Source organism: Lepus europaeus, chromosome 5 (genome assembly GCF_033115175.1).
Source record: "Lepus europaeus isolate LE1 chromosome 5, mLepTim1.pri, whole genome shotgun sequence".
Taxonomy (NCBI): domain Eukaryota; kingdom Metazoa; phylum Chordata; class Mammalia; order Lagomorpha; family Leporidae; genus Lepus; species Lepus europaeus.
Window position 1 is genome coordinate 50,867,899 of NC_084831.1, and position 24,983 is coordinate 50,892,881.

Sequence of the window (24,983 nt, forward strand, 5' to 3'; positions counted from 1 at the left end):
GGGGCTGGCACTGTGGCACAGTGGGTTAATGCCATGGCCTGAAGTGCCGGCATCCCATATGGATGCCAGTTTGAGACCTGGCTGCTCCACTTCTGATACAGCTTTCTACTATGGCCTGGGAAAGCAGTAGAAGATGCCCCAAGTCCTTGGGCTCCTGCACCCGTGTGGGAGATGTAGAAGAAACTCCTGGCTCCTGGCTTCAGATCAGCTCAGCTCTGGCCATTGCAGCCTATTGGGGAGTGAACCACTGGATGGAAGACTTCTCTCTCTCTCTCTCTCTCTCTCTCTCTCTCTCTCTCTCTCTCTGTATCTCCTTCTTTCTCTGTGTAACTCTGACTTTCAAATAAATAAATAAATCTTAAAAAAAGAAAATGAATTATCTTAGCCTTTACTTATCTAAAATAATCTCTATTTCATATTCATTGTTCAAATATTTTTCCAAAATATTTTCCTGAATATAGAATATTCAATCTTTTTCTCTTTAAAATTTTCAGCACTTGAAAGGTGTATTTTCATTGCTTCTACCTTTCATTGCTTCTGGTAAAAAGCTTGCTGATGTTTTGTCTGTTTTCCTCTGTAATGTGTCTTTTTGACTCTCTGATTATTTTTAAGATTTTTTTATTAATTTTATTATAATATATTTGATGTGGGTTTCTTTGTGTTGCACTGAACTTATCTCTATGGGTTGATAGCTTTTATCAAATTCAGAAGGAAAAAAAAAAGCCAGTTTTTCTCCTGGTATTTTTGGTTGATGCTGACACTGTCAGTTTCCTGTTTGAGTATTTGCATTTTGTCATCATCCTGGAAGAATGGGAGAAAGCCTAAGACGACCCACTGTTTGGAAGTCTTTGCCACCAGAGCTTCCAGTCGTCTCAGGTTCCGTGATTCATTGTCTTTGTGCCCTGGACTTTGTGAGGCCCCTGTGCTGCCCTTGGGTCCCTCCCCCTGTTTAGTGGTCTGGTGCCTGCCAGAGTGGTGCTAGGGCTCACTTCATTTGTTTGCTCTGGTTGTGCCTGCTGTCTGAGGTCTCAAACGTCTGTTGTACTTTGTGAGCTGCTTACAGTGAAATCATTCTCTTTTGTTCCATTATGGTCATTAGCAGAAGGTTCTGTTTCTACTTCGCTGAGAGAGTTTTTGTATTGTTGTTGTGTTTCACTTCATCAGATGATGTATATTCTTAGCTATGAGTTGATCTTTTCTCTCTCCTTTCATAAAATACCATAGTAAATTACCTGCATACATCTCTTATTATTAAAACATCCTTGAATGTTGCTCATGATATATTTTTTCACATTAAAAAATTAAATTTTGATTGTGTTTTGTTTAGAATTTTTATGCCCACATTCATAATGTGAAAATGGCCTACATTTTTAAAAGTTTATTTTTTTAAAAAAATTATGATCAGTTTTTAATAGATTCAATATGGTTTGCAGTTAAAATTCTAAGAATATAATGATATTTTATCCCTCCCTTTTCCTCTCTCCCTTCTACTCTCCCTCTCTCTTTTGAGATAACATTTTTTAAATTTATATTACAGTAAAAAGGCTTAATGCATCACCAAAGAAGAAATTTACCAAGTAAATAGCAAAAAGACCCCAGTTTACTATATACAATAACTATAAACAATATTTGAATGGAAAAATGACCACCTCACCCATATATAGTAAATTTTAAAGTAATCACAGGTCATTAAAACTATAGTAGTATACCATTCTTAACTATTGGTTTGACAAAGGTATTAAACAAAGTTTTACCAAACTATATTTGCAGCAATATTGATACACATAGGCATTTATTTCTTCTGTCTTTGTTTTTAGAGGCAGACAAACAGACAGAGATCCCTCTTCTGCTGATTCATGTCCAGAATGCCCATAGTAGCCAGAGCTAACCAGATGGAATGTGGGAGCCCAGACCTCAATCTGGATCTCCTACATCAATTTCAGACTCAGCTTGAGTATTAGGAGGAAGATAGAATCAAGAACAGAGCATATACCCAGGCATTTGATGCGGGATACGATTGTCCCAAGTATTTTAACCACTCTGCCATTGCCCTCCTTGGTTTTTGTTTTTCAAGCTATCGATGATTGGTTTTTTTAACATGTGACTCTAGCCTTATAGAGTGGGGAGCTTTCCTACTTCATCTAGATTCCCAGATTTTTTGGAATGCTCTGTTCCTTGAATGTTTGTTAGAACTTTCTTTTTTTCTTTTTTTTTTCAGTTTTTTTAAGAAAACTTTTATTTAATAACTATACATTTCAAAAGTACAACATTTGGATTATAGCAGTTGTTTTCCTCCCATATCCACCCTCTCATCCACAAACCATCCCATCTCCTACTCCCTCTCCCATCCCATTCTTCATTAATATTCATTTTTAATTATCTTTATATACAGAAGATTGATTTAATATATATTAAGTAAAGATTTCAACAGTTTGCACCCACACAGACACACAAAGTATAAAGTACTGTTTGAAGATTATTTTTACCGTTGATTCTCATAGTGCAACACATTAAGGACAGAGATCCTACATGGGGAGTTAAGTGCACAGTGACTCCTGTTGTTGATTTAAAAATTGACACTCTTATTTATGATGTCAGTAATCACCTGAGGCTCTTGTCATGAGCTGCCAAGGCTATGGAAGCCTTTTGAGTTCACAGACTCCAATCTTATTTAGGCAAGGCCATAATCAAAGTGGGAGTTCTCTCCTCCCTTCAGAGAAAGGTACCACCTTCTTTGATGGTCCATTTTTCCACTGAGATCTCACTCACAGAGATCTTCCATTTAAGTCTTTTTTTTTTTTTTTTTTTTTTTTTTTTTTTTTTTTTTTTTTTTTTTGCCACAGTGTCTTGGCTTTCCGTGCCTGGGAAACTCTCATGGGCTTTTAGCCAGATCCGAATTCCTTAAGGGCTGATTCTGAGGCCAGAGTGCTGTTTAGGGCATTTGACATTCTATGAGTCTGCTGTGTATCCCACTTTCAATGTTGGATCATTCTCTTCTTTTCAATTCTATCAATTATTATTAGCAGACACTGGTCTTATTTATATGATTTCTTTGACATTTAATCCTAATTTTATGATTGTTAGAACTTTTTTTTTTTTAAATGAATTAGACAGGTAGAGCTACAGACAGTGAGAGGGAGAGACAGAGAGAAAGGTCTTCCTTCCATTGGTTCACTCCCCAAATGGCTTCTACGGCTGCACTGTGCCGATCCGAAGCCAGGAGCCAAGTGCTTCTTCCTGGTCTCCCATATGAGGGTGGCAGGGGCCCAAGTACTCAGGCTATCTCCACTGCCCTCCCGGGCCACAGCAGAGAGCTAGACTGGAAGAGGAGCAACTGGGACTAGAATCCGGCGCCCATAAGGGATGCCGGTGCCACAGGTGGAGGATTAACCTAGTGAGCCAGGGCACTTGTCCCCAATTGTTAGAACTTTCTCATGCAACCATCTGGGCTGGAAGATTTATTTAATGATTTTTAACAGCTACCTCAGTTTTAATTGTAATATGTTTACTACTCAAAATTTAATGGTATGGTTTATTTTTTTAAAGATTTATTTTTTTATTTATTTGAAATAGTTACCTAGAGAGGTAGAGACACAGAGAGGGAAAGATCTTCCATCCGCTGGTTCAATTCCTAGATGGCCGCAATGGCCGGAGCTTCTTCAGGGTCTCCCACATGGGTGCAGGGCCCCAAGGACTTGAGTCATCTTCCACTGCTTTCCCAGGCCATAGCAAAGAGCTAGATCAGAAGAGGAGTGGCCAGGACTAGAACTGGCGCCCATATGGGATGCTGGTGGTTCAGGCCCAGGGCTTTAACCTGCTATGCTGCAGCGCTGGTCTGATATTAAATTTATTAAGCTTTTCTAAAGTCAATTTAAGTAAGTTCCATTGAAGCAAATAGTCTATTCCACCTTAACTGTCAAATTTAATAGCATAATGTTGTTCATTTCATTTTTTCTATTGAAGTCTGCTTTCTCTGTAGTCATAGCCCCTATTTTTGTTCACAATATAAGCTAATTTTTCCATCTTCTTTCTCGCTCAATTTTGCTGGAATTTTTTCTGTTTCATTAATTTTTTCATAGAACCATGTCTTGGCTCTGTTGATTTCTTGAATTTTAACTTTATATTTTATATCTTTCATCTGCTTTAACATTTACAACTTTTTAATCTTTCAGTTTAATCTCCTATTGTTTTTCATAATATTTTAATTGCATAGATTATTAATTTTTAAGCATTCTACTTATACGATGTAAGCTTATAAGAGTTTAAATTTCTCTCTAAATAGCAATTAAGTCATATAGTTTGTATTATGAGACATTTTCCTCACTCTTCTCCTATGTGGATATATGTAAATGAGTATGTTGATTACATCTAGGTCTTTTCATTTCACAGTAGTGACAATTACAATAGTTACAACTATTTCTATGGTTACATGTTTCCTCAAATTCTGACAATAAAATCTTTAAATGGGATTATCTTTTTTTCAAGTGCTTTCTTCTTTATAGGAACTCTTGTTTTATGTATTTCACACTGCACTGAGAAAAAAAATTTGTTTTCTTTATAAATAGCCCAATCCATGGTCATCTGTTTCAGCAACTCAAAACAGAAGAGCACTTACCCCTTCTCTAGCCTCTAATTTTGAAGTTTGTACATACTTAATATTTTCCATTCCAGTCCATTATTGATTTTTTTCCTTATGGCATGCCTGAAATGTTTCAAGAAAAATCAATATTACAAATTCCTGTTTATATTATTTTCAGCTGTTTAAATTTAAATATCTGTATGTGTATATGCATAAATGTATATGTGCGAGCATGTGTGTGTGTAGATACATAGATATGTAGGTGAAAGAGAGAGAGAGAGAGATGGGGGAGGGAGGGGGATAGAAGGGAGGTAGGGAAAGAGGGAGAAGAGAGAAAAAGAGAGATGGAAGTGGGTGTTCAGTATACACCCATTCTAGTCTTTGATTTTACCTGATTTTTAAAGATTTGTTTGTTTGTTTGTTTAAAATGCAGAGTTACAGAGAGAGAGAAGGAGGTAGGGAGGGAGGGAGGGAGAGAGAGCGAGCGAGAGCGAGCACTCTTCCATCTGCTGACCCACTCCTCAAATGTCAGCAATGGCTGGAGCTGGGCCAGGAGGAAGCTGGGAGCTAGGATCTTCTTCCAGGTCTCCTCTGTGAATGGGCCATCCTCCACTGCTTTCCCAGGCACATTAGCAGAGAGCTGGACCAGAAGTGGAGCAGCCAGGACTGGAACTGTAGCCCATGTAGGATGCCAGCGCCACAGAAGGTAGCTTTACCCACTGCATCACAGCGCTGGCCCTGATTTCTCATATAGTTAAATAGCTGCTTGGATTTAAATTGTCATTGGTTGTGTTCTTTCTCAAGTATTCAGTCTTCAGAGAGTATATATGGGAAGTTTGCTTTTTTAATCCTTGCAAGTTGAAAATGTTTTCGTATTTTCCCTGACAGCTGAATAATATTCTGTCTGGGTATAAGATTCTTGGATCAGGTTTTCTTAATACTCTGTACATTGTTCCAATATTTTCTACATTCCAGAGTTGTAGATGAGAATTCCTTAGCTTGCCTGAATCCCTTGCCTTTGTGATAACTTTGTCTTTCTGTTTGGCAGCTCTTATATTTGCTGTTTACTCTTGGAATTCAAGTATTTCCTGGACTCACTTCCTGGACTTAGTGAAACTTTTAAGTTAAGGATTTAAGTCTTCAGCTTAATATAAGAAAAATGCCTAGTGCTGTCTTTGTTTAATTATATTATCTCCTTCATCTATCTGTTCTTGACTTCTTTTTTCTTTTCTGCTTTTTTGCTCCCCAATCCATTCTGGAGTTCTTGTTTTTCTCATATTAGGCTGCTAGCTCTGACCTCCAAGCCTTTTTATCTCTCCTTTTATTTGTTTCTCCTGTTGTGTCTTTGCTACTTGTTCACTTGGTTGTCCAGAGCTGTAATTTCATTTTCATCAATGCTAGCAATCTTGTTAGTTCTCCTGTGAAACTTTAAAATTTAAATTTTAAATAAGTATGTTTAGTTCCAGAAAGTCTTGTGATTTCTCACTACTTTCATCATTGGTGCTTTCCCTCAATTTTCTCATCGTTTCTATTTCAGGGAAACCTGCTTCTTGTGTATATTCTATACGATGTCTTTTAGAGAACTGGTCTGCCTGTTTAGGTATTGTTTTGTTCTACATACTCACTGCTATTTTGTCTCTGATACAGCTTTTATAGGGTCTATTTGGCCCTAAGAATATCCAAAAGCAGTGAAAGGTGGCAGTTCTTGCCCTGACATCCTTGCTGGCATGGAACACACTGAGCCACAGTGCATGGCCCTCCTGTTCTCAGAGGCTCCGGGCACAGTTCTCTCTGGTTATCCTGGAAGTGACTCAGCCTGCCAGTGTAGCCACTGACTTGCTGAGGCCCCACTCTAATCTTACAAACCTGCTGGAGAGGGTGTCTGTGGCACAATGGGCTGGTACGTACCACTTGCCTGATGGTGAAGAGCTGTCCTGGGAGGCAAGTTCCCACCAAATCATCTCAGGGAATGTCAAAAGCCTGGTTGTAATAAAACTTCAGAGAGAGGCAGCTAGCACCTCGCCTTTGCCCACTAACGTAACAAACAAGGGCCTATATTTTCTCTGTCTCCTAGAGATATCTAGAGAACTATGACCTCAGATACCTTCTCAATTTTGTCAATTCTGCTGCTTGAGAATATATCCATACAACATGCCATTTTTATTTTTAAAGATTTATCTGTTTATCTGAAAGGCGGTGATTACACACACACATACACACACACACACAGAGAGAGAGAGAGAGAGAGAGAGAGAGAGAAATCTTCATCCATTGGTTTACACCCCAGCAGTCAAAGGTAAGCTGATCCAAAGCCAAGAGCTTCTTCTGGGTCTCCCACGTAGGTGCAGGGGCCTAAACACCTGGGCCATCTTCTGCTGCTTTGCCAGGCACATTAGCAGGGAGCTGGGTCGTTAGTGTAGCAATCAGCATATGGGATACTGGTGTAGCAGGCAGTGGCTTAACCCACTATGCCACAATGCCAGCCCCACCGTTTTGTTTAAAGAGACTCAAGTGAAATGGATTCCAATGCTATTTGAATAGCCTTGATAGATACAGAGTGTCCAGAGGCATTTGTGGCCACAAAACTCCCTGTCTCCTAGAGTCAGTCCTCTTTACTCCAAGCATACTCTCTAGCCATTTATTATTTTTAAAAAATAATTTTTATTTATTAGAAAAGCAGAGTTATACAGAGAGGAAGAAATATATATAGAGAGAGATAGAGAGAGAGAGAGAGAGAGAGAGAGAGAGAGAGAGAGAGAGAGAGATATCATCTGTCAGCTGTTTAACTTCCCAAATGTCTGCAACAGCCAGGGCAGGGCCTGCCAAAGCCAGGAGCTGAGAGCTTCTTCCGGGTCTCCCCCCATGGTTGCAAGGCCCCACATCCTCTGCTGCTTTCCCAGGTGCATTTTCAGGGAGCTGGATTGGAAGTAGAGCAGCTAGGTCTTGAACCAGTGCCCATATGGGATGCCAGGGTCTCAGAGGAAGGCTTAACCTGCTATGCCACAATGCCAGCCCTTTTGCCATTTATTCTAGCTTGATGTAAGGACTTAAATATCACTATCCTTGTCCCTGCTGGGGAAAAATAACCTACATTAGTTATTCTATAATGTGTTGAGTTGTTAAGATATTGCTCTGTTACCAACCATAACCAATGCTCAGTAGTTTAACATGATAGTCGTTGAGGGGCAAGTGTTTGGCAAAGTAGTTAAGATGCTGCATCTCATATCAGAAGGCCTCGGCTTGAGTCCCAGCTGAACATCCTATTCCAGCTTCCTGCTAATACGTACCTTGGAAAGTAGCAGATGATGGCTCGAGTACTTACGTTCCTGTCACCCACATGGGAGACCCAGATTGAGTCCCTGGTTCTTGGTTTGGCCTCATCCATCCCTGGCTATGGCAGGCCTTTGGAGAATGAAACAGTAGGTGGAAAAATCTCTTTGTTTCTCTTTCTGTCTGATTTTCAAATAAAAATATACAAATGGGGCTGGTATTGTGCTGCAGTGGATTAAGCTGCTACTTGAGACACCCGCATCCATTATCAGAGAGTTCTGAATCGAGTCCCAGCTACTCTGCTTCTGATCAGCTTCTTGCTAATGTATCCTGGGAGGCAGAAGTTGATGACCAAGTATTTGTATCACTTTTACCCATATGAGAGACCTGGATGGAGTTCCAGGCTTCTGGCTTCACCCTGGCTCAGACCTGGCTATTGATGGTATTTGGGAAGTGAGCCAGTAGATGGAAGATGGTGCTCTCTTGCTCTCTGTCCCCTCTCCCTGCTCTATCACTCTTATTCTTGCTTGACTTTTCAAATAAATAAAAATTCAAAATAAAAAAGCAAAATAGTTATTTGTCTTATAAGTGGTTCAGTTAGGCTGTGCTTTGGTGGGTGGTTCTTTGGTCTCAGCTGGACTTAGCCACTGCAGTCTTGGCTTCCTTTTTAAAATTATTATTTTATCTTGTTTAAGGAGTACAACGTCATGCATTTAATATATACAGATTTGGGAACATGATGATTCTTCCCCCCTCCCTCCAACCCTTCTTCTTCTTCCTTTCCCATTCTTTTTTTTTTTTTTTACAGAGATCAGTTTTTCAGTTAATTTTCATACTCATAAAATCAACCCTACACAAAAGTAGAGAGTTTACCAATTAGTTTGAAGAAAAAGAAACAAAACCAAACAGAAAAACTAGAAAAAAAATTGTTCCTTGGCAGTCAAGGCAAAGGCTGTTCAAAATCAACACATTTCAAAGTGTCAGTTTTGCTTCTTTAGATTACATTTTAGGTACACTATTTTAGTTACCACAGATCAGAGAGACCATATGGTATTTGTTGTGACTAGCTTATTTTACTAAGTATAACGATTTCCAGTGGCATCCATTTTCTTGCAAATGAAAAGATTTTATTTTTTTACCACTGTGTAGTATTCTGTAGTGTATATATACCATAATTTCTTTATCCAGTCCTCAGCTAATGGACATCTGAGCTGACTCCATATCTTAGCTATTGTAAATTGAGCTGAGGTGAACCTGGGGGTACAGAGCACTCTTTCATATGCTAATTTCATTTCATTTGCATAAATTCCCAGGAGTGGGATGGCTGGGTCATATGGTAGGTCTGTATTCAGCTTTCTGAGATATCACCATATTTTCTTCAAGAGTGGTTGTACCAGTTTACATTTCCACCAACAGTGGATTAAGGTACCCTTCTCCCCACATCCTCTCCAGCATATGTTATTCATTGATTTCTTTTTGAGGGCCATTCTAATGGGGGTGAGGTGAAACTTCATTGTGGTTTTGATTTGCATTTCCCTGATGGCTAGTGATCTTGAGCATTTTTTCATGTGTCTATTGGCCACTTGAACTTCCTCTCTTGAAAAATGTCTGTTCAGGTCCTTTGCCCATTTCTTGACTAGGTTGTTTAGTTTCTTAAACATGTTTTAAATTCTGGAGGTTAATCCTTTGTCAATTCCATAGTTTGCAAATATTTTCTCCCATTCTGTCAATTGCCTCTTCTCTTTGCTGAGTGTTTCGTTTGCAGGGCAGAAATTTCTCAGCTTGGTATAATCCCAGTTGTTAATTTTGGCCTATGCTTCTGGGATCTTTTTTAAGAAGTTTTTCCCTATGCCAATGTCTTGTAGGATTTCCCCCAATGTTCTCTAGTAATTTGATGGGATGGTGTCATGTCATAGATTTAGGTCTCTGATCCATTTTGAGTGGATTTTTGTGTAAGGTATGGGTCTTGTTTCATGCTTCTGCTCGCAAATATTCAGTTTTCCCTGCACTATTTGTTGAAGAGACTGTCTTGTATCCAGGAGTTGACTTTTGCTCCTTTGTCAAAGATATGTTGGTTGTAGATGTGTGCATTAATTTCTAAGGTTTCTATTCTGTTCCATTGGTTTACATGTCAGTTTTTGTGCCAGTACCAGGCTTTTATTGATTATGACTGCCCTGTAGTATGTCTTGAGGTCTGGTATTGTGATGCCTCCAGCTTTGTTTTTATTGTTTAAGATTGGTTTAGGTATTCGGGGTCTCTTGTGTTTCCATGTGAATTTTAGCATCATTTTTTCTATATCTGAGAACGTTGTTGGTATTTTGATTGGGATTGCATTGAATCTATACATTGCTTTCAGTAGTGTAGATATTTTGAAGATGTTGATTCTTCCAATCCATGAACATGGAAGACCTTTCCATTTTTTATGTCTTCTATTTCTTTCTTAATGTTTTCTAATTTTCATCATAGAGATCTTTGACATTCTTGATTAATTTTATTCCAAGGTATTTACAGTTTTTTCTAGCTATTTTGAGTGGGATTGATCTTAGAAGAGCGATCTAAGATCAGCTAAGGCATTTTCTATGTTGATTTTTGTGTGTTGATTTTATATCCTGTTACTTTACCAAATTCTTTGATGAGTTCTAACAGTCTCTTCATGGAATCTTTTGGGTTTCCTTTATATAGAATCATGTCATAAGCAAATAGGGATAGTTTGAGTTCTTCCTTCCCTATTTGTATCCCTTTGATTTCTTTTTCTTGCCTGATGGCTCTGGCTGAAACTTCCAGGACTATATTAAATAGCAATGGTGAGAGTGGGCCTCCTTGTCTGGTTTCAGATCTTAATTGGAAAGCCTCTAATTTTTCTCCATTCTGTAGGATGCTGGCTGGGAGTTTTTTATAAATTGCTTTAATTATGTTGAGGGATGTTCCTTCTATACCAAGTTAGCTTAATGTTTTCATCATGAAAAGGTATTTAATTTTGTCAAAAGCTTTCTCTGCATCTAATGAGATAATCATGTGGTTCTTGTTCTTCAGTTTGTTAATTTGAATGTATCACATTAATTGATTTGCAAATGTTGAACCATCAGTTCACACCAAAAATAAACCCCTCTTGGTCCAGGTGAATACTCCTTCTGATGTGTTGTTGGAATTGACTTGCTAGTATTTTGCTGAGAATTTTTGCATCTATGTTCATCAGGGAAATCTGTCTCTAGATCTCTTTCTCTGTTGTATCTGGTTCAGGTTTGGGAATTAAGGTGATGCAGGCTTCATAGAAAGAGTTTTGGAGAATTCCCTCCTTTTTGATTGTCTTGAATAGCTTGAGAATAATTGGATTTAGTTCGTTACATGTCTGGTAGAATTCAGTAGTGAAGCCGTTGTGACCTGGGCTTTTCTTTGTTAGAAGGTTCTTCATTACTGATTCCATCTCCATCTTGGTTATTGGTCTGTTTAGGTGTTCTATATCTTCATGATTCAATTTAGGTAGGTAGTATGTGTCCAGGAATCTACCATTTCTTCCAGATTTCTTGATTTGTTGGAATACAGTTCTTTGTAGTAATTACTGATTATTATTTTTATTTTTGTGTTATCTGTTACTACATTTTCTTTTTTATCTCTGATTTTGTTGATTTGGGTCTTCTCTCTCTCTCTCTCTCTCTCTCTCTCTCTCTCTTTTTGGTCAGTTGGGCCAATGGTGTGTTTATTTTGTTTATTTTTTCAAAAAAACGAGCTCTTCATTTCATTGATCTCTTGTATTTTTTATTCAATTTTTCTTATTTCTTCATTAATTTTAATTATTTCTTTCATCCTACTAATTTGAGGTTTGGCTTGTTATTTTTCTAGGTCCTTGAGATGCATTGACAGCTCATTTATTTGATACCTTTCCAGTTTCTTGATGTAGGCTGTAATTGCTATAAACTTCCCTCATCATTGATTTTGCTGTTTCCCATAAATTTTGATATGAGGTATGGTCATCTTTATTTGTTTCCAGAAATTTTTTTATTTCTGTTTTGATTTCTTTTATGACCTGCTGTTCGTTTAGGAGTATATCGTGCATTCTCCATGTATTGCATATGTTCTTGAGATTCATTAGTTGTGTGTGTTTTTTTTTTTTTTTTTTTTGGACGTAAAATAGCAAGGTTTATTAGGGAAGGGACATCTGTAAGGACGGATGCGCACCTCTCCAGACAGAGCCTGAGAGACTGGGAGGAGGAAGGAGGGAGGTTACATGTTGAGTGGAGAGATTACACCTGACCAGGCCAGGCAGAGATTAGTTGTTTATTTCAAGCTTTAATCCATTTTTATCACAGAAGGTTCATAGTATGATTTTAATTTTTTTTTTAATTTGCTGAGACTTGCCTTGTGGCCTAGTATATAGTATATTATAGAGAAAGTTCCATGCACTGCTGAGAAGAATATGTTTTCTGCCAAAGGAGGGTGAAAAGTTCTGTAGATATCAGTTAGATCCAATTGGCCCATAGTATCAATTAGCTCTGTTGTTTCTTTGTTGATTTTCTGTCTGATTGATCTATTCAGTGATGAAAGTGGGGCGTTTAAGTCCCCTGTTATTGTCATGTTAGGGTCTATGTCTCCTTTTAAATCTATTAATAGTTCTTTTAGATAGCCAGGTGTCCTGTAGTTGGATGCACATACATATATTATTGTCCTGACTTCCTGTTGTATTGATCCCTTAATCATTATATAGTGTCCTTTTTTGTATCTTTTAACATTTTGTGTCTTAAAATCTATTTTGTTTGCTATTAGGATGGCTACACCTTCCCTTTTTTCCCCTCAGTTAGAATGGAGTATGTTTTTCCATCCTTTCACTTTCATTCTATGTGTAACTTTGTTGGTGAAGCTGTTTCTTTTAGGCAGCAAATAAATGTATCTTGTTTTTTAATCTATTCAGCCAGTCTGTATCTTTTAACTGGAGAGTTGAGGCCATTTATATTCAGGGTAACTATTGATAAGTAACCACTTGGCCCTGCCATTTTTCTGTCAATGTTCCTATCATTTGCTTTGGATTTCTTTTGTGCTGTTACTGGGGGGCTTTCTGCCTTTGTATTCTTTCTTGTTGATGGCTTTATTTCTGTATTTCTGTGTATAGCACATCCCTAAACATTTTTATAAGGCTAGATGAGTGGTAATAAATTCTTTCAATTTCTGTTTGTTATGGAAGGTCTTTATTTCATCTTCATTTATAAATTAGAGCTTTGCAGGGTACAGTATTCTGTGTTGACAGTTTTTTCTCTTAAGATTTGGACTATATCTTTCCATTATCTTCTAATCTATAGGGTTTCTGATGGGAAGTCAGCTGTGAGTCTAATTGGAGATCCTCTGAAAATTATCTGTAGTTTCTCTCATGCACACTTTAGAATGTTTTCTTTATTCTTTACTGTGGAAATTTTGATTGCTATGTGTTGTGGTGAAGATCTTTTCTGGTCATAACTGTTAGGAGTTCTATGCCCTTCCCGTACTTGGACATTCCTTTCTTTCTCCAACTTAGGGAAGTTTTCTGTAATTATTTCACTAAGTAAGCTTTCTAGTCCCTTCTCTCTTTCCACATCTTAAGGCACTCCTCTAAGACTCATATTTTGATATTATCTTTTGATATTATCCCTTGTATCTCCAACACTGTTCTTAAGTTCTATAATTTCTCCCTCTTGCTTTTGATCTGACTGTAAAATTTCCAGAGACTTGTCTTCTAGCTCGGATATTCATTGTTCTGCCTCACCAACTCTGTTAAGACTTTCCACTGCATTTTTTATTTGAACTGTTGAATTTTTCATTTCTAGTATTTAATTTTGCTTTCTTTTTAAGATCTCAATTTCATGGGAAAAATTTTCATTCATATCATGTATAGTTTTCTTTAGTTTGTGAATTTGTTTCTGATTACTATTGAGTAATCCAATGAATAATTTTTTTAATTCCATTTACAGCATTTCCTTAATCTCTTCATCTTCATTCTAAAAATGAAATGTTGTAGTGTTCCTTTGGGGGCTCATAGTGTTTTCCTTATTCTTGTTTCTCATTTGTCTTTATTTTTTGGCATTTGTAGAAAATATTTTTTGTTGATGGCTTTTATCTTTGATCTGTGCTTCTGTGGCTTAGTGGGATGTCTACACTTTCAGTGAATACCAAGAGATGTGTGTGGGTATGGTCAGGAAGCTCTGTTTGGTGCTCCAGGGTTGGGTGAGTATCCAGGGTAACACCCAAGTTGGGCAGTAGCTCTCCTCTGGTTAACTGGATGGAGAAGAATGGTCATCTCTGTTGTTGTGACCAGCCCTTCTCCCAGCTGAGGAATGCCCCAAGTGTTAGTCCCTAGTATGCTCAGCCCTTATCCTCACCTGCCATATGAACGCACATATAATCTGTGGAATCTTTCTTGTGAACATGTTTCCCTCTGCTATGAGCTTCTCCAAGCAAGCGAGGAGCTCTAAGAGTATGCAGAAGCACTCCATAGATGCCTAGAACCTTGCCACACTCTTCCTCCTCTTATGCAGTCACAGCACTTTCTCAGTCTCAGCTCCCTGAGCTCTCGGAGCCATGGAGTGCCAGTGGGGCCACTCTGCCCTGCTAGCCAGTACTGTCTGCAAGGAAATTGAAGTGTCCCCAGAGCCACTGTCTATATATGTTCCAGTCCACTGGATCGAGTCCTGTCATCCCAACCAGGTTTGATGTCAGTGGGAACGCAGGTTTTTCTTTCTGGCTAGATCTCTTGTTCATGGGTGCGCAAAGTATGCTAGCTTCACGATTGTGCTGGACTCCTAGAAGAGTCCTGCAGGTGGCATTTCCCTTCCATAGAGGTAGCTGTCTGTCCTTTTCATTGCTTGGTGGGTGCAACTGGCTCAGTGGAGGCCTCTCCCTTGGTTCCTCCTGATTTGCTGTGGTTGCCCTCGCTGACTGGGTGAAGGGTGTTCTCAGTAATTGCTGAGTCCTGCACAGGAATTGAGGAAGCTGCTACCTGCTTGTGTCTAAAAATAGCACCAGCCCTCCCACCACTGGCTGCAGGTCTCTGTTGTAGTGGGAAAGAGGGAGGGAAGGAGAAAGACATGTCACCTCCCCCCCCCCCCGCCCCCACTGGGACAGCTATGTAGGACTCTAAAAGGTGCCATTCACTAAACTCTCCCTCCTGCTGTATCAGCAGCTCTGTGGGCTCATGAAGTCCACTCTCACCTAGTTTGCTGGGGCAAGCGCCTTCCTCCATGGATCCAAGCTGGGGGGTCTTTTGTTGCATGTCTACTTTCACCATGAGTCGGAACCATTCCTACTGCTTCCGCAGGATCTCCCACTGCAGCTGCCCTGCAGCTTTACCCTGAAGGTTTACATTCTCCCTTTTTTATAATATTAGTTTCACCTAATTTAAATCAGACCATCCTGTCACTGTTCTGCCATCTTGGATCCCCCACCCACCCACCCACATCCCCCCGGCTGCCTTTTTTGATCTAAAACAACTTGGAGCTCTCTGATCCAGGTTGGGCTCAGCTGTTCACTGCTCTGCTCCACAAATCTCTTATTATCCTCATGGAACAAATGGACTCCCTCTGCCCGATTTTCTCTTGGCAGTGCCCGGCAGGGGTGCAAGAGAATAACCAGAAACATTTAAAATTTCTTGCATGCATTCACTCTGCATCATTACTTTGAATATATTTAGTCATATACCAGAATGTAATATCTAGAGGTAAGAAAAGGGCCCTGCATAGTGTATGTGTTATGGAGGGTAACTTGGGAGTTTTTAAGTAGGAAGGTGAAGCACTGTAAAGTTACACAGCAGAGGATACGATATTTGGAGGGATAAATGCTTGAGGCCGTGAACTCCACCTACCTCAGGAGTTAAGAGCTAAAGTGCAGTATTTCTATCTTACCATGGTACAGCAAAGGAGAAAGCCATGAGTTTAGCTTGGAGGATATGGAGAAACTTTCACTGAGAAGCTAACATTGACACTGGACCATAAGGATGGCTCAGACTTTACCAAGTGGACAAAGATGGCTTAAAGGAGAGATAATCAATTGAGACAGAAAGGGAAAATAAAGTTCTAGAAATCTGTGAAGATAAAGGGAAATTTAAAGATCGAGGTGTTGCCTTCAATGGCTTGAATCATTGGAAACAATCCTTTTACACTATCTTTTCCTCTATAGCACTGCTCTTTCCAGTGAACTATCAGAGCTTCCCAAAAGTTGGAATTCCAGACCTTGTGCTAGTGGAAGTTTACCTATTGTATACCCTTCAGAGCATGCTATGTAGGTGGTTTTCTTCTCCATACACTGAAAAACTGATCTTACTTAAATAAGGTGAATAATGTAGCACATATTTACAACATTTCTCCTGGTGCTAGCACCCCTTCAGTATATCCAAGCCACTTAGCACAGTTCAGTGTCTTCTGCCATTCCTGTCACATCTGAAAAAAACATTAATGATATTTGGTGTCTTTCAAATACATCTGAGAGGAGGATTGATTGAGGGTGGAAGACGAGATACCCAGCACTAAATGTAGTTACAGAAGGAGGAATAAGTGATAGTGTTCTACAACATAGTAGGGTGAATGTAGTTTATAATAATTCATCATATATTTTACAAAAAAAAAAAAACTACAAGTAGTTCAAAGGTTTTGAACACAAATAAATGATAAATGTTTATGGAAATGGAAATGCTAAATACCCTGATTTGATCATTATACAGTGTATACATGTATCAGATTTTCACACTGTGCCCAATGGACACAGACAATTAAAGGATAAACAGAATTTTTAAAATGTATGTATTTATTTTTATTCATTTCAAACAGTTGGTAAGCAAGTGAGAGAGACCGACAGAGGCCAAGATTTTCCATCCTCTGGTTTACTCCCCAAATGCCTGCAACAGCCAGGCCTAAAACAGGAGCCCAGAATTCCCTCTGAGACTTCCATGGGAGTGGGAGGGACCCAACTTCCTGATCCATTACCCACTGCTTCTAGGGGGTGCATTGGCAGGAATAGTAGCATCGGAAGAGGAACTGTGCATCAACCCAGATACTCTGATGTGGGATATAGGCATCCCAAGTTTTAAATGCTATACTAAATGCCCACTCCATAAAAAACTTTTTCTGTAAAAAGACATTTAAACCTTACTGCTACCTCCTCACAGGAGTCCTCCAAGATACTTCCTCTACCATCTCCCCCAAGATTATATCAGATTTTCTTTCTAATATTTCTCATTTCTTTCTCTATTTCCTTTAAAACATTTATGATAATTTATTATGATTTTAGGTTTCATTAATTGATTCTTGTCTCTCCTTTTAAACTTTCAGTTTCTGTGAGACCTGAGAATCAGGCCTTTTGTATACCCATAGTCCCTAGGTCCTAGCATACCACCAGGATCATAGTAGCTGAATATTGAATATTGAGTGAATGAGTGAGTGAGTCTCTGTAAATGATTGAATGAGATGCACCTATTGTATTGGCCCTGTGAAATAGATTTGAGGTTATCTTTGACATTTTATGAGCTCTCCCAGTTTACAGTTTACCTGTGATAAGAGTAGGCAAACCATATTCATTCATTAAGGCTTCCATTGAGTCAGTATTCACTGTGGCTTGGTGTATGCCTCAACATAGAGCAAGTGCTATATGAATGTACTTCAGAAAGTTCCTGGAAAAATGGAAGTAGAAGAGAATTTCTTTTGGTGTAAACATTTTTGAAATCCACGTATAGTTTTTTCACAGCATACATTTTTCATGAACATTTTGTAGACCCCGAGACACAGAGATGAGTATGGCTGGTTTTCTGTTGAGGGAGTTGCTGGTTTAGTGAAGAAGCGAATAGGCAAAGACAGTTATAGTAGTAAATATAAGAGTCTGTCTAGGTTGGAACTTGGAAAAAGACTATGGTCTGAGCCTGTCCTCCACTGGGGCTTCCTGAAAGTAGACCATCTCAGCTGTGTTGCAGAAGCCAATTAGGAGTTAGATGCATAGCGGGGAAGGTCTTTCCAGGAGGATGAAGCAAATGGTTCAGTGCATAGGGGATAAAGACATCAAGGTCAGCCACAGGGGGCCTCATAGAACTCAATGTTGTGGAATAGAGAAAGCAAGGGTGGGGATGGCAAGAAAGGAGACTGAGGGTGGGCACACTTATATCATGAAGGAATTTTTTTTTTTTTTTGACAGGCAGAGTGGTCAGTGAGAGAGAGAGACAGAGAGAAAGGTCTTCATTTTTGCTGTTGGTTCACCCTCCAATGGCCGCCGCGGCCGGCGTGCTGCGGCCACCGCACCACACTGATTCCAAAGGCAGGAGCCAGGTGTTTCTCCTGGTCTCCCAAGGGGTGCAGGGCCCAAGCACTTGGGCCATCCTCCACTGCACTCCCGGGCCACAGCAGAGAGCTGGCCTGGAAGAGTGGCAACCGGGACAGAATTCGGCACCCCGACCGGGATAGAACCCGGTGTGCCAGCGCCGCTAGGCAGAGGATTAGCCTGTTGAGCCACGGCGCCCGCCTACATGAAGTATCTTTTAACCCTTGCTAACAATTAGACTTTTCCCTGTTTGCTGAGGATAAGTTGAAGGGTTTTAAGCAGGAATGGAAACAATAGATTTTGATTAATAAAGTGTGTTATGAACACAATATTGGGAACAGCCTGGAAGACAATTGAACTGTAGGAGAAATACATAAAGAAGCAATTAATTGCACAGCATGATAAGGGCTGTGATAAAAGATAGGCTCCCTGCTCTGGGAAATCAGAAAAGGAGTTGCTACCTTAAAACTGGAGTCAGCCTGGGCAAAAGTTAGAGTTTAAAATGTTGTCAGGGTGAAGAAGCTGGAAAGTTTTCTAAATAGATGGAGGTGGACAGAGGCACAGAAGTGTGTAAGAGCATGACTTTCCTCAAAGAACAGAAAGAAATGTTTTTTTTTAATTGGAGTGTAAAATATTAGGGGTGAATTGATGAGAAGTGAAGCTGCAAAGGAAAGCATCTTCCTTCATTCAAACCTTCCCCCTTTAAATATTGCTTTAGACCAGAATGACCATATTATTCATTATCTATACAAGGTACATATAAAAAACTTTTTATTATGGAGAATTTGGATATACAACATTAGACATAATAGTCTAACAACCACCATGAACCTATCACTCATATCCAATAACCAATAACCCAAGCCAACCCTACCCTATCCACAGTGCCATTCATTTCCTTTCATTTTGTTATTTTGAAGTAAGTCCCAAATATCATCACCTCTGTTAATATTTCAGTATATATCTAAATTATAAGCTTTAAAAAGTACACAACTAGCTGTGTCACATGAAACATTTAATAGACTCAGTTTCAGCAAATTGTGAGTAGTAATTTCTAATTATTTCACATGTGACATATCACTATAGAATAAATATTCATGTATGTAGTTCTATTGATCAGAATCCAAGTAAAGAGGTGAAATTCTTTTGAAAATGAAAGAAAGCCCTGTCAATAATTAACAGGTGTACATGGAGCTTTTGCTCCAAACAGGCATCTAAGTTCACCTTCTTTGATTTATTCTTCTTCCACAATACTATTACAGATATCTGGGCAGGTACTTGGCAGAATAAATGAAGCCTATCTTACCCTGTTGGGTCTACTTCTCTCCCGTTTTTTAGGTCTCTCTGCTCCCTGGTGTGCAAATGGACATACTCAGCAGAGAAAGGCTGGGATGACAGTTTCTGGAAGACGATTGGTTTGGAGGACTTTGTAGCAGACAATTACAGCAAAATAGGTAAGAGAAGAGAAAATCTGGAGAATGACCATTTGTATGTACATATAAGCATACTGGAGGGTTTTGTTTGTTTTTGCTTTTTTTTTTTCCAACGGAAATCCAGAAACTCTGCCTCAGTTTCCAGGAGCAGTGAGTCAGTTATGCTGGGTGGACCATGAATGATACAAACTTGGTGGGGATATGTGCTGTGAGGACCTGCTCTGAAGTACAGAATGGAAATTGGGGTAGACTGGGGAAGTTAATTGCATGGAGCACCCAGGCACAAAGTCATCATTAGCTGTATGTGCATCATTTCCAGTTAGCACCGGGGAAATAGTTTTGTGAATTAAGATCAAGGAACAAGGCAAGGCTATGAACAGGAAAAAATATAAGTGAAAAGATCAAAATCAGAATATGGAAACAAGACAGAAAATGAAACGTGAGGTGATGGTTCCTAAGGCCTTAAAGGTCCCAGACTTCCAGTTTCACGTGACATTGCCTGGATGTTTAAGGCGCAGTGACTAGTAATGTTTTTCTTGTCAAAAGAATTCAGGTTCTAGGTAGATACAATGACAGCTGACCTTTTAATGTTTAATGTTTACAAGGTCATTGCACAGGAAGATGCTTAATTTCCTGTAGTTACTACTTATAATTCTAGTGAGCTATCATCAGGTAAGCGGTTACACCTATTCAGTAGAAATGCTTCTGTATTTTTTCAGAATGCACACTAGGATATGATAATGATAAGATCAAAAAGTACAGTGGATTAAAAAATAAGGTAGAAGATTATTCCCCTTTTATGAATTAGAACAGAGGTGAATGACTATGAGCGCAGCTCTGCCATTCTCACAACATAACCTCTGACTTTGGGTCCACGATGACTGCTTCAGTTCTCATCAGTTCCCAGCCAGGAAGAGGGAGGATCAATAGGACCAGAGAAATATACACTTTGTTTTAGAGACAGCACAACAAGGAAATGGGCAACATCATCTGACCATATCCTATTGGCCAGCAGTTGTTTATAACACCCTACAGGACTATAAGAATTTCTGGGAAAATGTAGTCATTAACTGGGTTAGCTATGTGTCTGTGGTAGGAACTAGCTAAAACTTGAGTATTGTGCTTTTAGATATTAGTGAACAGCTGGTAGTGCCTGCTACTACTTCAACCACTCACGCTCACCGAGTCCACAGAGTAGCTTATTTTGGTTCAACTTCTCTCTTAAAGTCCAAGAATATGAGGAAGAAACATGTAGGATCCACGTGGCAGCTACAATCTCTTCAACTACAAAAAGCTAAATCTAAAGAAAAGAATCGAGCTGGGGAATATGCAGAAAAAGGCCTGCTAGAATGTCTTTGGCTTAATTGAAACTATCTCAGGGTCTGAGGTGATAGAGAAGGGGTAGGGAGCTTGGAACCAGGGAAAAAGAACAAGAAGAAGAGCATCTACCATTAGTCATCAACTACATTCCAGATTCTTTGCTGGGTAATTTATGTACATCATCTTATTTGGCCTTCACAAGCCCACCTGTTTTATTATTTCCGTTTTACAGATAGGAAAAATGAGTTTTAGTTTCATGCCCAGTATTTTTTTAAAGATTTATTTTTTATTTACTTGAAAGGCAGAATTACAGAGAAAGGAGAAGAGACAGAGAGAGATCTATCTGCTGGTTCACTCCCCAAATGGCCACAATAGCTGGGGCCGGATCGGGCCAAAGCCAGGAGCCTGGAGCTTCTTCTAGGTCTCTCATGTCGGGGCAGGGACCCAAGTATTTGGGCCATCTTCCAGTGCTTTTCCAGCATTAACAGGGAGCTGTATCAGAAGTGGAGCAACTGGGTCTCAAACCGGTGCCTGTATGAGATGCTGACATCACAGGAGAAGACTTTACACACAATGCCACTGGCTTCCTCATGTCCACTATTAAGATGTAAAGTCTGACTCCATATTTTTCTACCAGTACGTGCTGATTCCTTGGGATATATAGTTGTCCTTTGGTAACTGTGGAGAACTTGTTCCAGGTTTCTCCTTAGATACCAAATCTGAGGATGAGCAACTCCCTTATATAAAATGGCATGTTGCCTGTACACATCCTCATATAATTTAGGTCATCTTTATATTACTTATAATACTTAATGAAATATAAATGCTATGTTATACTGTATCATTTATGGAATAATGACAAGAAAAAAATTGAACATTATCAGTTCAGTACAGTTTTGCAACTCCCCCTCCCCCCAGATATTTTTAGTTCACAGTTGGTTGAATCCATGGATGTAGATCCCACAGATGCAGAGCTGACTGTACTAGACTAAGAAAGCAACACAGCTCTGTAGCTGGTCTCCAGCAGTATTAGACAGCAAGACAATATTAATACTCAAAGGCAGCATGAGCTTGATTAGGACAAATGTCCACCCCTGGACAAAAGTAGGATTCTGGTGGGATCTCAGCCTGATAAGTGGGTATAACTCCACAGAGCACCAATACAGTATTAATGCTTTAAGTTAAGGGGTGATTGGTTTAAAAATTCTGATATTCAGATGCATAGAGCCAGTAGCTAGGAGAAAAACTGAGGAATAGGACCAAACTTTTACCTACCTAGGTAAGGCCTGAGGAAGTTGCCCTTATATGTCAGGACTCCTACCTCCCCAGCTAGGGGTGCACACAGTGCTTCAAGCGCAACAGGAGAACTGTGCTGCCAAAAACAAAAGCGATATAAACCCAGAGCTCTTGAAAGAAAGCAACTATATCTACCTTGCTCTGCAGTGTCTTGGCATGGACAGTGTCGATAAATACCTGTTGCCTGAATGTGTAAGACATGACATGAGCACAAGCACAGTGGTTTGAACAGAGATAGGTTGATAACAGTTAAGGAAGACTGGCAAAGGAATTTCCCAGGAGTCTTTATCTGCTCAGGCTTCCACAGCAAAATAACAGAGTGAGTGGTTCAAACAACAGAAATTTATTTCTTACAGTTCCAGAGGCTGGGAAGGCCAAGGTCAAAGTGCCAACACAGTAGATTTCATTCTGAGGTTTCTCCTCTTGGCTTGTATGTGGCTGCTGTTTTGGTATGTGCTCACATGACCTCTTCTTTGACTTGTATGTTGAGGAAGGTGAGAAGGAGCTCTCCATCACCTAAGGACACTAATCCTATCATACCAGAGCCCTACTCTTGTGATCTCTTTGAACCTAAGCTGCCACTTAGAGGCTTCATCTCTAAATGCAGTCGTATTGGAGGTCAGAGCTTTTACGAATTTTGGGGGTCACAATTCAGTCCATAGTATCCAGGCACAGATGCATTGGTCATTGGAGCTAAACAAGGCCACTATGTCCCAAGTCCCAAGTCCCCAATCTGGTGTTCTGAAGACGCTACTGGAGCACCATGCTTTGAGGAAGAGCTATCAGAGCCCAGTGCCAGAGGGAGGGCTTTTCAGCCTATAATAGAGTGTGGACAAGTTGGATGTAACACACTGAATTGGAGTAGGTGGGTTGTGGTTCTAGCACTAATGAGGATTCAGGTAAGTTTTGTGATATATTTGTATCTTCATAGTCTTGCCTATGCAAGAGAATAAATACTAGCAATTAAAATGAGTGGTTTATCATCTCCCAGACAAGAGTCATTGCATTACAATCATCATCTTTTAAATTTCCAAAACCGTGTCACAGGGTTATTTGTCTGTTATACGGCTTACACCAAAATTCAGAAGAAGGGAATGTGCTTCACTAGTGGTTGCAGAATTTTCAATTGACAGAAACAAAATACAAACCCATGTTTAAATGGCTCCAGACCCTGCTCTAATTCCTTTGTATTCTGACTTCCACCCATGATGCATTGTATACCCATAGTAGGCAGTGAATAAATACTGATACTCTCTCATTCTATATTCCAAGCACATTTCTGTGTGCATTGTCATACCTGTTGCATGTAGTTCTCTTAAGTGCTGACAAAAGCACTTGTATCCAGATGAGAATCAGAGAGATGAGTAACCATGTGCAAAAACAATAATTGTTCTTTCCTGAATATTCCTGTGGTGTGTTGGATATAGCTTTGTTATAGTCCATATTGATTACCTGTTCCCATGTCTTAATTCCACACTAGACTGTGAGCTCTTTGACATAGCATTTTCACTTATTTCCCTTTGTATTCCCAGTGCTAGCACAGCTCTTGCATATTTTTGTAGCTAAATTACTATTTGATAGTAAGCATATAAAGTAATGATTGATATGGCTAGTACTGGGAGATAATCTTTTTTTTTGAAAGACTGTTGTGATATTTACTCATTGTAGGAGCATCTCTGGTGACTGAGTCCAACTTCAACTCTGATTTTCTGACTGTTTTAACAGTTTTCTACTCTTTTTTTCTTACCTCATCCAAGATACATATTAATTAGTATATTAGCTCTTCTAATAGAGAAATAGCTACAAGAAATACTCATTGAAAGTCCATAATGTTAATCTAGCAGAAAATTTCCAGGGTAACTTTATTCGATTTTGCCCATTAAGTTAATGGATTTTTAATGGATGTCCTAAGTAGACATATCATTAACCAGAATATTGCTGTACATGAATTAAAACTTAACCATTCATCAAAATTAATTGTATGATGTTTCCTTTTATTTTAATTTCTGGCTACTTGAGCATAGACTTTCAGTCTGAAACCAAAATAGAAAATATTTAAGAGGATATTTGCTCTCACTGTGACTTTCCGAAACTCCTCTGGAAGTTACATCCAGACATTCTTTCGCAGTTCTTGGAACTAAGAAAAACGTATCTCGGAAGCCTCCCTGTGAAGTGTTAAACATTTGCAGTGGCCTCATTGCCTGTCAAGATGTGGGCAATACAGCGCAAAACCTTTTAGCAGATTTGAGCATTGAGTATTGTGGACCCAAGCATTAATATAATTACCATAATTCGCTCCATGTGGAGCTTTTAGCCAAGGCTTTACCAGCCTTCCTGGGGCCACGCAGTAAATAAATGCTTTGCCCGAAAACTGAACATCTCAGCAACTGATGGTCTTATGAAGGAGTATTCTTGAAATAAATTATTTATGAAGTGTAAGTTAAGGATCAAATGCAATATTTATATGGTGCATTTCAAGGACAGGGGAAAGAATTTACAATGTTTTAAGTAACTACATGCACGTTTCCAAAGCTGAAATGTTGCTACCTAATGCCTTCTTTCAAGGAGGTATTTGTATGGTTTGATTTGTGAACATTGTACAAAGTAAAGGAAAAATAATTTGGGCTATCAAAAGAGTATAGTTTTTTTTTTTTTATGCAACTGAAACTACTTGAGTTTATTCAATGTTCAGAATTGTTGGGAAAAGCCCAAACCCAGTTTTTTTTTTTTTAATTTTTTTATGGTTGGGGAGGGGATTGAGAGCAGGTAGGGAATTATCTACCCATCATCCAATAAATGAGCTGTGTCAAGAAATTTTGGCCTT

General features: G+C 39.2%; 1 protein-coding gene across 5 annotated transcripts in view; it reads left to right on the plus strand.

The window, feature by feature from the left end:
- FGGY (FGGY carbohydrate kinase domain containing) overlaps positions 1-24,983 on the plus strand; it is a 511,589-nt gene that overhangs the window by 177,819 nt on the left and 308,787 nt on the right. For all 5 annotated transcript variants that reach the window (XM_062193368.1, XM_062193367.1, XM_062193366.1 and 2 more), the window contains exon 6: positions 19,449-19,564. In XM_062193368.1, coding sequence (XP_062049352.1) covers positions 19,449-19,564 — 116 coding nt within the window. The remainder of the gene's footprint in view (positions 1-19,448; positions 19,565-24,983) is intronic.